This window comes from Ictidomys tridecemlineatus, chromosome 1 (genome assembly GCF_052094955.1).
Source record: "Ictidomys tridecemlineatus isolate mIctTri1 chromosome 1, mIctTri1.hap1, whole genome shotgun sequence".
NCBI lineage: Eukaryota > Metazoa > Chordata > Mammalia > Rodentia > Sciuridae > Ictidomys > Ictidomys tridecemlineatus.
Genome location: NC_135477.1, coordinates 141,675,200 through 141,688,861, shown reverse-complemented (window position 1 = coordinate 141,688,861; position 13,662 = coordinate 141,675,200). Strand labels below are relative to the sequence as shown.

The window sequence follows — 13,662 nt, the reverse complement described above, 5'->3', positions numbered from 1 at the left end:
TTGTTGCTCTAATACTAATTTAATCTATAAAAAGCAGACTAAAAGAAACTTTTAGATACAAAGATAAGCACACTGAATTAGTTAACTCACAATTCAAAGAAATGCAAACTTACTGACAAAGACAATTAAAGGGTGACAGCAGGAGGTTAAGTGGTTTACTTCTTCTCTCCCCAGAGTCTAGGACCACATACAAGTTAGATACCTGGGCTTTAATGCATATGAAATCATCCTAACTACACGTGTATCTGTCTAAATTACCCTATAGAGCCTAGCATGTAATATAAACACATAAACTGAGTGGATTTAGAGGCTAACAGTGAAGGAAGGGGTTGTAATATAACTATAGTACACACTCTACTGAAAGTTATTTAAATTTAAAAAGAAATTTTAAAAACACTATGTCAGGGTTTTAAATACACTTTGGATTGGATTGTTTTCTTGGTCTTGAAACTCCTGCTTTAAACCTTTTAAATAGTGATAGCAAAAAAATTTTTTTACTATGTAAATAGTAATAGCAACAATTTTTTTACTATGTTTGAATAAAACAGTTTAAACTTCATTTCTCTTGTCTAGTCCAATGAACTTCTATTCTTCCCTTGTCCCCTCTTATTGTATATTATCATCCACACATTGGAGAGAACATTCAGCCTTGTTTTTTTGAAATTGGCTTATTTTTCTTTTCTCTCTCTCTTTTTAAAATTTATATATGATAGCAGAATACACTACAATTCTTTTTAAATATTTTTTTAGTTATACATGGACAGAATATATTTATTTTGTTTATTTATCTTTTATGTAGTGCTGAAGATCAAACCCAGTGCCTCATATGTACGAGGCAAGCGCTCTGCCACTGAGTCACAACCTCAGCCCTACAATTCTTATTACATATATAGAGTGCATTTTTTCATATCTCTGGTTGTATACAAAGTATATTCACACCAGTTCATGTCTTCATATATGTACTTTGGATGCTAATGATCATCATGTTCCACCATCATTTCTAACCCCATGCAACATCCTTTCCCCTCCAACCTCTCTGCCCTATCTAGAGTTCATCTATTCCTCCCATGCTCCCTCTCCCTATCCCACTATGAATCAGCCTCCTTATATCCAAGAAAACATTTGGCATTTGGTTATTTGGGATTGGCTAACTTTACTGAGCATTATCTTCTCTAACTCCACCCATTGGGATTGGCTTATTTCATTTAGCATGATAATCTCCAGTTCCATCAACTTACTGGTAAATATAAAAATTTATTCTTCTTTATGGCTGAGTAATGTTCCATTGTGTATATATATCACATTTTCTTTATCCATTCACCTGTTGAAGGGAACCTAGGTTGGTTCCAAAGTTTTGCTATTGTGAATTGAACTGCTATAAATATTGATGTGGCTGTGTCACTGGAGTACGCTGATTTTAAGTCCTTTGTGTATATACCAAATAGTATATAACTGGGTCAAATGGTGTTCCTTTCCAAGTTTTCTGAGGAATCTCCGTGCTGCTTTCCAGAGTAGTTGCACCATCTGCATTCCCAGCAGCAACATATGAGTGAAACTTTTCCCCCACAGCCTCCACAAAATTGTTAACTTGTATTCTTGATAATTGTCTTTCTGACTGGAGTGAGATAAAATCTCAGTGTAGTTTTAATTTGAATTTCTCTAATTGCTAGAGATGTTGAACATTTTTTCATTTCATATATTTGTTGACCATTCATATTTCTTCTGTGAAGTACTTATTCAGTTCCTTTGCCCATTTATTGACTGGATTTGTGTGTGTGTGTGTGTGTGTGTGTGTGTTACATTTTTTAAGTTCTTTGTATATCCTGAAGATTAATGCTCTGAAGTGCTGGTGGTAAAGATTTTCTCCCATTCTGTAGGCTCTCTCTTCATGTTATTGATTGTTTCCTTTGCTATGAAGAATCTATTTAGTTTGATACTATCCCATACCATCACATTTCAAGTTATTGATTCTTGATTTACTTCTCACACTTTAGGAGTCTTGTTGAGGAAGTCAGTTCCTAAGCCAACATGATGAAAAATTAGATCTACATTTTCTTCTAGTAAGTGCAGGAGCAGGATCTCTGGTCTAATGCCTAGGTCCACTTTGAGTTGGTTTTTGTGCAAGGTGAGAGATAGGGATCTAATTTCATTTTGTTACATATGGATTTCCAGTTTTTCCAGCACCTTTTGTTGAAGAGGCTATCTTTTCTCCAATGTATGTTTATGGTGCCTTTGTCTAGTATGAAATAACTGTATATATGTGGGGTTGTCTCTGTGTCTTTTATTCCACTGGTCTTCATGTCTGTTTTGGTGCCAGTACCATGATGTTTTTGTTAATACAGCTCTGTATTATAGTTTAAGGTCTGATATTGTGATGCCTGCTGTATCACTTTTCTTGCTGAGGATTTCTTTGGCTATTCTGTACCTCTAATGTTTCCAAATGACTTGCTTTTTCAAGACTTGCCTTTTCTATTTCTATGAAGAAAGTCATCAGAACCTTAATAGGAATTGCATTAAATCTATATAGTGCTTTTGGTAGTATGGACATTTTGACAGTATTAATTCTGCCTATGAAAGAACATAGATCTTTCCATATTCTAAGGTATTCTTCAATTTCTCTCTTTAGAGTTCTGTAGTTTTCATTGTAGAGGTCTTTTACTGTTAGGGTCTGTAAACAAGTCAGGATAGTGCCTGGCATTTTGCCAGAGGGAGTGGTTTGTGAAATAACGCCAGCAAGCCATTAAGTGTGGAGATTCCTTATTGGTTGACTGCTGTATCTAGTTTATGTTAATTAAGATAAGCTGTGTGGAATGTATATATTTATGAGTTCTAGAAGTTTTCTAGTGAAAGTTTTTGGATCTTCTAAATATATAATCATGTCATTGGCAAACAGTAATAATTTGAGCTCTTCTTTTCCTATTTGTATCCTTTAATTTCTTTCTTATAATTGCTCTGGCTAGAATTTCAAGGACTATGTTGCATAGAAGTGGTGAAAGAGGGCATCCCTGTCTTATTCCAGCTTTCAATTTTTCTCCATTTAGAATGATGTTGGCCTTGAGTTTAGCATATAAAACTGTCACAATGTTGAGATAAGTTCCGACTATCACTAGTTTTTCTAGTGTTTTATTCATGAATGGATGCTGTATTTTGTCAAATGCTTTTTCTGCATCTGTTGAGATAATTATGTGACTCTTGACCTTAAGTCTATTGATGTGACGAATTACATTTATTGATTTCTGTATGTTGAACCAGCCTTGCATCCCTGGGATGGACTCCACTTGATCACGGTGCACTGTTTTTAATGTTTTTGTATGCAATTTGTCAGTATTTTATTAAGAATTTTTGCATGTATGTTCATCAGGGATATTGGTCTGAAGTTTTCTTTGATGTGTCTTTGTCTGGTTTTCGTATCAGGGTGATACTAGCTTCATAGAATGAGTTTGAAAGGGTTCTCCCCCTTTTCTCTTTCATGGAATAATTTGAGGAGGATTTGTATTAGTTCTTCTTTGAAGGTCTTATAGAATCCATCTAATCCTGGGATTTCCTTTATTGATAGGCTTTTGACAGCATCTTCTATTTCATTCTTGAAATTGATTTGTTTAAATTTTCTACGTCTTCCTGATTCCATTTCGGTAGGTTCTATGCCTCTAGATATTTGTTTATGTCTTCAATATTTTCTATTCTACTGGAGTATAAATTTTCAAAATAGCTTCTCATTATTATCTGATTTCAGTAGTCTCCATTGTGATATTTCCTTTTTCATTGCAAAATTTTTGGAATTTGAGTTTTCTCTCTTTCTCTTTGTTAGTGTGGCTAGGAATTTATGAATTTATTTATTTCAAAGAACCAACTTTTTGTCTCATTGATCTTTTGATTGTTTGTTTCAATTTCATCAATTTAGGCTCTGGTTTTAACTATTTTTCTGTCTTCTGCTTTTGATGTTGATTTGTTTTTCTTCTTCTAGGGCTTTTAGATGTAATGTTAGGTTATTTGGCGGCTTTCTATTATTTTAATGAATGAGCTCAATGCAATGAACTTTCTTCTCAGAACCGCCTTCAAAATCTCAGAGATTTTCACAAGTTGTACTGCTGTTAATATTTACCTCTAAGTATTTTTTAAAATTCATCCCTATTTCTGCTTTCCATTGATCATTAATAGTGTTTTATTTGGTCTCCAGGTGTTAGAGATGCTTCTATTTTTTAATTTATCATTGATTTTTAATTTCATTCCATTTTGTCCTGATACAATGAAAGGTATTATCTCTCTCTCTCTCTCTCTCTTTTTTTGTATTTGCTGAGTTGTTTTGTGGCCTAATATATGGTCTACCTTAGAGAAAGATCTGTGTTACTGATAAGAAAGTTTATTCAGTCATTCATGGATGAAATATTCTATATATGTCTGTTAAGTCTAAATTATTAATTATACTTTTTAGTTCTATAGCTTCTTCATTTAGTTTTTGTTTGATGAGGCATGTTAAAGTCACCCAGTATTATCGTGTTGTAGTTTATTTGATTCTTAACATTGAGAAGGGTTTGTTTGATATATGTATATCTTCCATTGTTTGGGGCATAAATATTTACAATTGTTATGTTTTGTTGATGTATAATTCCCTTAAGCAGTATGAAACCCCATTGAATTTAACTGCTGCAATAAAGACTCTGTTTACATGCAGTCAAACATAATTCCTAATCAATGTACACCAACGAAAAGAACAATTAATATTTTGCAAAAGCTTTACAAGATATAATTGTTGAAAGTCCCTCAGGTATATTCTCATAATTTTTAAAAATAAAACAGGAGAGGAAATGGGGAAGTATATATTACTTTACAGAGTGAGCACAGTGGACAGATTAAATTGTGAAATATCATACAATACATAGGAAACATAAATGGACTACATACAGATTGAGAAAACTGAAGACTCTATTGGTATTTTAAGACATTTATTACATTCTTCATGTATAGGAGAATACTAATGTTCTTTTAGTCAAGAGCCTGGAACTTTTCCATCTTAAATATAAGATTTCATCCAACTAAGGTAATTAAGGGAATGAATTTTGGAGCTAGATCTAGAATACGCCCCCCTCCTTCTAGGTAATAGTCACCTGGGTTACTAACAAATATGCCAGTCGTCCTTACTGGTAAATGATCAGATTGCATTAATCACCTTTTAGAAGTTAGGCATTGCCTAATGAAATGTGAACAAAATTAATGTGTGTCACCTCTGGCCAGAAGTGTTAAAAGTGGTGTAGGATTCACCATGTTTCCTGCATCTTCCTTGATGAAAATGGAATGATGTATCTAGATATTTTCTCCATCAATCCATGTTCCCCACTGACTGCAATGAGCAGAGGTCCTATAGTCAACACCACTGGACAAAAAGCATCAAACAGGCTGTTGTCAAGTGATGCCATTTTAAGTCACTGCAGTCTGATCTAGACTGATCACTATCACTAGGTATGTATTTTAAGTTATATAACATCTGTCTCATTTTTTTCATCTCTAAAATGAAAAAATAATATCCATCTCACAAGGCTTTTATCATAGTACTGAGATGATACAAAGCATTGTGCATACTGATAATAAATGATAACATTTTTATATAAAAAGATCATCATATCTGAGGCAATATAAGAGTCTGATTGATTTAGAGGAACAAAGAAAATCCTCTACTTAAAAATAATTTAATTTCTAAATGTTTATTTGGGGAAACCAGTGCTTTATAAATCTTTTTGCCTATATATGCAGAGACTATTTTTAAGGGACCATTACCACCAGCTTCAAAGCTTTTTTCACATTTCCTTTTGAAAGTTCAGAAGGTAAAAATTAATAAGTAAAAGAAATCCTGCAATGAAAAAAAATCATTAAGCACAATCCCCTAAGCCCAGGTAAGTAATACAGCAGATGAATAAAATACACCAAATTTTAGTTTGAAAATTCTTTTATCAATCTACAGGTAAGATTCAGAGGGACAAGAAAGGGTAAAAGGTTTAACTCTTGACTGCCTATGTTGACAACTGTGGCAATTAACAAACATTATGTCACTCAGTTCTCAAAATACTGTGATGTAAACATACACACACACAAACATACACATTATAGGTAGGAAACAAGCACAAAGATTAAGTGAACTGCTCACTGAAGTGGTAATACTAAGTGATGAAGATTTAAATCAAACCTACTTTAAAGCCCAAAGTCAAGCTACTTTTGGGAGCTATATTTTCAAGTCATGCTACTTCTACATGCTTGAAAACTGCTTTAGAATAAAGGAAGAAGAATCAAAAGACTAATAAAGCTATTCCATGCTGAGTTCTCAATTTTGAGGGGTCTTATGGCAACAGAATAAAACTATGAAAATTTATCACTCTTTCCCATCATCTTAAGGTTTTATTAAAATGTCCCTAATTAAAAATTATTGAGCAAAAATGTATTTCATATGTAGAGTATATGGGAGGATGTGTGTAGGACATATGCAAATATCCTTGGGGTCCTGAAACCAATACCCCATAGGTATATGGGGACAACTGTCAAAACAAGCATATCTAAAGTAGAATTTCTGTGTTTTGACAAAAGTAAAACTCCTGAAATACACATTGTTATCAAGATAAAAATCAGATCCATCACCTTAGAAAGTTCCCTCTGGCCCTCACTCAATTCTCACACTCCTGGAGAAGCATGCACTATACAAATTTCTATCAGATTAGTATGACTGATTTCAAAGGTTCATATAAATGAAATCATGCAATTTGTGCTTTTGTGAATCTAGCTTTTTATCTTCAATACAGTGTTTTTCAGAGTTAACAGCATTGTTCTATTTTTCAGTATTTTATATGATAAAGTTGTGCGTCTATTCTGCTGTTTAGATATCTGTATTGTCTCCACTCTATCTATTATACAAACTATGAAAACTTTTATAAAAATTTGTGATTAAAAGCTATCATTTCTCTTAGTATTCTATTCTCCGTGAATAGAACTGCTGACTTGCAGAGTAGATACGTGTTTAACTTCACAAGAAATTGCCACATAGCTGTTGATTCCACTGCATACAACTCCCTGCAATGTATGAAAGTTTCTGTTGTTCCATAATGCCAATATTCGGCATATTCAACACTTTTTATCTATTGAGTACAGTAAAATATAATTGTAATACTATTGTTTGAATTTATTTTTCCCTTATAACTTACAATGTAAAGAAAAATTTACATGTTAAAAAATGTATTTCATAGCTTTCCTCTCCAGGAAGGGAGGAAAACACCTGTGTTCAGAGCATACTATAATTTTTTTCTGCACCTACATTTAGAACAGACAGGCTAATTTTTTAGTGAAATTGATTTTAAGAGCTGGACTTAGAGTTCCTCCACCTAATAAAGTGGCTTTTACTATAAATTGGGGGTCAATTTTTGCCATCTGTAATAATAAGCAACTTGAAATCTTTCCTTGTACATCTCTTCTGCTCATGCTGACACCAACCATATTATCAACCCCCACAAAATCACAGGTGATTGTCAAACCTTGTTTTTCTGCTCCTGGCCATATAGTACAATTACTCTTGGAGACCAAAGTAAGCAAAATGAAGGGCTCCAGAACCTTGGTTTACTATGGGATTTCATGTTAAATTTAATCCACAGATAGTTACAAAAACTGAAGAGATCAAAAAAATTATCCACATTCTGTATCTTAAACTTTGGTTGTTCTTAGATATTATATTAAGAACATAAGATATTTTCCAAGTTTCAAGTTGTATGATAAAGTTCTGTTTTTTGTTGTTTTTTTGCTTTTAAGATATCATATCACAAAGCACATCTAACTTAGCAAGAGTCAAAGTCAGCTTTTGGCTTATATCATCAATGAATGCTTTTAATGACATCAAACAGTCAAAGTGGTAAAATGTTGAAAATAATGATATGTGTTGAAGAAAAAACCCTGAAACAATATCAAGAAAGTTGTTCTAAATATATAGCATCAATTTTTGATAAAGTTCCTTCTCAATTTTGAAACAACTCATTGTGGACCAGAATCGAGAATATTTGTAAAATAGAATGTGAAACATTCTTGACTAATGGCTTTGTTGCCATTATGGTAGACTAATTAATACCAGATATTATACCTATAAAACTGGGAAGGGGAACAGCAGCAGCAGCATTTGTAGCAATAATACAACCCCTATCCCTAATCCTAACCTTGTTTTAACCGTATCTACTATTAGTATAAATACCATCATTACCAACAAAGAAGTTTCCAGTTAAGATTGCAGTAAAGATCCAATTTCAACTGTAGGAAAAGGAGAAGAAACTTCATAGAAGGCTGTTTCTAGGCTCAAAAGGAGCCTAGAAGGAGAGGGAAAATCAAGTTTTAAGTCTACATTCAAAGAATATTTTATTTTTCTAAAGATTTGAACTTTTAACAAGATTTTGGTTTGATATCTGAGCCTAGAATTTTACATTGACAAAAAGGGAAATACAGACATTACACAGAAAGCAACTTTAAAAAGTAGCACTAGGTTACGTCTTTCTGTAAAGATATCTAAAAAGGTGTGTGTTGGCTTTGTTGTTGTTTTTTGTTTGTTTGCTTGTTTTTTACAAGGATACAAAGTACAAAAAGATGATGCTGAATAAATGAAAGAGAAAAACAAGTGCAAGGGAATATAAAGTGCTAGGTGATGGTTGGGAAGTAGGTAATAAAGTTAAAGAAAAGGCAGAAAAGTCTGAGAACACTCCCTAGTCAAGTATCCTTGGTGAATTTTTTTTTTCTCAAAGGAAAATAAAATTGCCTAGATCCCAAACAAAGACTACTCACACATATGCACACCCCCAAAAAAGCCCACTAATGAAAGCCTGCTTCTTTCAAAAGAAGGAAAGTCTCCAACGTTTGACATTTTTTATAGTTTAGGATCGGTTAGAGAAAAAGGCAATTCAGTGCATGCTTCTAGCACTCTTTAAATACTCCTTACTCTTGAGACACTGTTGTTCTCTTTAGGATTAATATCTTGGTAACTAATCCAGTTACTCTGAGCCAAGCTTTTATCCATTATTGAAATTTCCTTCATAGCTGATGTAAATCTTACAGTAGTAACTATAGTGTATAAAGAGGGAGAAAGAGTACCTTAGCATGCCTGTGTCATGGTGTATGATGGAGGGGGAGCGTGTAGCAGGAGGAGTTATAAACATTATCCTCTGACTTTTTTTCTTCAGTTATAATTATTAAGATATTTCAATTATTAAAAACCCTAATAACTTAAGTTTTACTTACATATATTTTTCTTTTACTATAAATGCAAAATTTCTTACATAATCTAAAATATTGAGATGTTAATAAGCTCATTGAAACATTATTCTTTGCTGATGATTATTATTTATATGTGCAATTTCAGACTTTAATGGAAATTAAACAGAATGATGATTATAGGTTATATCCTTTTCATATTCTGTAGGTGTTTCTCTTTTTTAAAAAAAAAAGTATCATTTTTAAACTTGAAGCAAGTATAATAAGATAAAGAGGATGTTAGCATCTCTCTTCAAGTAAAGGCACCAGTACAAAAAATAATGATGTTGCTACAGAAAGTTATTTTAATTAAAGAAAAAAGTCGAACACAAAAGAATACAAACTACTAAGAAAAAAAGAAATAGAAAATACTAAAGAAAAATCTAGCTAAAAAGCTATTTAATGTTGTGCTACTTAAATGCAAGTTAGCATATTACAAATGTTGTTTGCACAGTTAAGTATGAATATTTAAATAATGTAATCTGGAATACTAACACAGAAAAACACCAGAGGGGGAAAGAGGGCTATAAAAGTACATAAATTCCTATCACAGATACATTCAATTTGTCAAATTGAGCAAATTAAACATCTAAATTTTTAAAATAAAATATAACTGAACTCCTACTTTCAAAAACTATGACTTTTCTCATACCTCCTGTATGTGATTATTCTTCTCCAAGATGGAAAGAGCAACAGCAGCACATTCCAGTGTAGAAAGGCATCTATTGGTTGGCTGCATCCGAATGACATACTGACTGGAAATGTTCGTTTTTAACTGCACCTAAAATCAAAACAAAATAACGAAATGAAATTTTGGTCTTAAATTTAAAACTATAAAGTTTGTGCTTTAAATATTAATTACTTTCCATCTAAAATTGCTAGTAGTTTAGAAATAACTGAATGTATCGATTATTTCATATATAATATTCTTTTCTACTTGTCACTGTTAAATAGTAGAAGGAAGATGATGGTTACACATTTATCTGACAAAGATGATACATGTAAAATATATACAAAGTCCTACATATCCAAAATACAGACTAATAACTCCCTCTCAGTGGGGAAAAAAGTATACACTTCATGAAGACAGATATAAGAAAGGTACACGAGTATATGAAAAAGAGCTCAAATGATCTAATGTAAATTAAAACCACAGTGGAATAACATTTCACACTCATTAGAATAGTTACAATAAAATAAATAAAGATATACAGCAAATTAAACTCTCACAGACTGTAGAATTTAAAATGATATTACTTCACAATTTTTTAAAATCATGCTTTATCCCCATTATTTCTTAGTATAAAGTGTTATTTAAAGTGTCATAGGTATACCTGTGTAGATGTGTGTATACAGATATACACAAATACACACAAGTATATGTAATCCTCTCTTAGGTAAGAAATAGTATGCTATACATACTTTATATATACATTTCTCCATGGATATATTATTTTATCTGAAACCTGAAGATAGAGTCAGACATGAAAAACATCATCAGAAAACCAATAGTCAACACTTGGGATTTTTGTCTCCTATTTTAAGTAAATAAAATTCAAACAATCTTATAAAGTCACATTCCTAGCCCACATTCTAAACAGAATCACATGTTAGGATATGCAGATAGATGATAATTTCAATTTTTACTTCTTCAGGTGTTCTCTCTCGTTTTGTTAGTATTATCAAAGTAGTATGAGATAACTTCAAATCCATGACATCTTATCCTTCAATTCCTTCCCTCTTCTGTGTCTTATGCAGTCCCTCATAATGAGAAATATAATTCTTCTAGTTTGGCTCTTTGTTTAAAACAATTTTTCTCTATGGCTTTTATTTTTCAGAAAGGGAACAGGAAAGAGTGGGATACTATGGCTGCAGCTTAATGGACACTATGAAAATATATTTGATTTTGGAATACATACTTTATAAGCTGACTAATAATATTTGGAGTATGATTATATTAAAATTAATTTGTATTTCTCCAAATGGAAAGATGTGAAGGAGATTCAGGGAAAGGAAGGATAAAAATGGTTAAGAAATATATACAGTGATAAAAGAAAGCCTATGATTAAATAACTGCAAGAATATTCACAATGTTGATTAACTGTAATTATTAACAGTTTTAATAATTCATCAAAGATGAACAGAGAATAGCCAACTACTGCTTTTAATACTTAATCCCCAAGTTTTCCTTGGATGAATTTATAATAGACATCCTATTATCACAAAATAATTGGGACACAGGCAAAATTCAGTCAATTTTACTTACTGGAATGAAATTTACTTTTTAAAAGACATTTGTTATTACAGGGAGTAGTTTTATTTCCTATTGTAAGAAAATTCAGAATTTGAAATTTCATATGTTAAAAGACTTCAGGGCTGGGGTTGTGGCTCAGTGGGATAGCATTCACCTCGCAGGTGCAAGGCCCTGGGTTCAATCCTCAGCACCACATAAAAATAAAATAAAGGTATTGGGTCAAACTACAACTAAAAGATAAATATTTTAAAAAGTTAAAAAAAAATACTTCAGAATATCCTTCGCAAATCATCTTTCCAGGAATTAAAACTAAAAGACCAGATAGCTAATCTGTATCATAGTGTTGACATACATGTTATTAGATGATAGCATGTTAAATGTGGTCTCATAGCTTCTCCTTTCATGTTTTTGTGCTATTCCATCTTCATCACATACTCTATTCAATTAACAAATGAACAAGAGGAGAAAGAAGTGGATAAACTTTTAGGCAAATCCCAGTAGCTCAGTGACAGTGCACACCCTGCATTCTATCTCAAGCACTACTTTAAAAGAAACAGGGGTGAGGAGAATTAGCATAGACAAAAGCAGGATACATAGAAAGTGGGCTTGTTGAAAAATCATGATAATTTTATCGAACCTGACAATAACAAATCAATCTCACCCATGTCATTAGTTTCTTAGTTTCCCTTACCTCCTCCTCACCTATAAAATCAAATAGCTAGATGTGATGGTGTCAATTCTGACAGCTGAATTTATCTTGTAGGTATGAATCCTAAGATTAAATACAGACAGAGGTAGATATATTTGCAAGTTTTGAAGTCATGCTGACTCAAAGAATGCCTCAGTAATTTTCTCTTTTTTTAAATATTTATTTATTTTTTAGTTTTCGGCGGACACAACGTCTTTCTTTGTATGTGGTGCTGAGGATCCAACTCGGCCACACACATGCCAGGCGAGCATGCTACCGCTTGAGTCACATCCCCAGCCCCTAATTTTCTCTTTTTGAAACCTGGTTCTCTATGATATAAGCTGAATACTCCTAATGAGAAACAGGAAAATCATTGGTTGGTTCAAATTCTATTGGTATACTTTGTGGGCTTATAATAAAGTTTTCATTTTAGAAACTTAAGCTTCAGACCTTTTCCATTGATTCTCTGAATCAGCTAAAAGTTCAATTTCTAGAAATTCTTTTGTTGTTATAATACCTTCCTTTTTTCTCTTCCATTACATTAGATAAATTTTTGGGAGACTAAGGCTGGAGGATTGCAAGTTAAAAGCTAGCTGCAGCAATTAGGAAGGCCCTAGCCTGTTTAAAAATATAAAATAAAAAGGGCTGAAGAGGTAGCTCACTGGTTCAGCACCTCCAGGTTCAAAAAAAAAAAATACCAGATAATAGTATGGATGACTATGATTGCTGTTCAGGTGCCTTTTAAAAAATGCTTTTACAAATTTCTCCTTCCTATTTATACATTTAGCTCTTTTTGTTACAAGTGATTTTTGCCGTTAAAAGTTTAAATAACATACACACTCAGTGGTTTAGTAGTGACCTTTAGGACTAAAACAAATATTCAAGGAAATAACAGGTTGTGGAATATGTTTGCATATTATTAAAAATTTTTAAAAATAACTTATTGCTATAAACAATAATTAATTCTTTTGTTGGGCAAAACTAACAAAGACCTTAAAATTTAAATTAGAATTTTAATGCAAGTCCTGATAACACTGCATTTTAATAATCTGATGGTAATCACTTTTTCTCTATAATCAGGCTATCTTAAGTCAAGTTCATTACTATTCAAAACTATTGTGTGTCTCAATTATTAAGACTTTCTAATCACTTGATCAAATTACTTACAGGTTTCTAGGAAAATCAACCTATTTTCCATGCCGTCTGAAACAATTCTAGACTAGAACAGGCTTAAACAAACTTCTTTTTAGTAACATCCTGAAGACTTACCATTGAGAGACACATATAAAAACCTCCTTTCTGTAGCAGACTTATTTCTATGATCTTTCCCAGGCTAAATTCATTATCTGAGTTCATGAGCTGCCCCTTGATAGAGAAGCACTAAACTTTTTCTTCTAGCCCCAATCCCTCAATTCATTTCACTCTTTTCATTCCCTTGATTTAGTTCAACTATATGACT

At 32.4% G+C, this 13,662-nt stretch overlaps 1 protein-coding gene across 1 annotated transcript in view; it reads right to left on the bottom strand.

Annotated features, from left to right (window-relative positions):
* The window catches only part of Dtwd2 (DTW motif tRNA-uridine aminocarboxypropyltransferase 2), a 168,983-nt gene that overhangs the window by 22,867 nt on the left and 132,454 nt on the right, over positions 1-13,662 (bottom strand). The window contains exon 5 of the mRNA XM_005338542.5: positions 9,914-10,042. Coding sequence (XP_005338599.2) covers positions 9,914-10,042 — 129 coding nt within the window. The remainder of the gene's footprint in view (positions 1-9,913; positions 10,043-13,662) is intronic.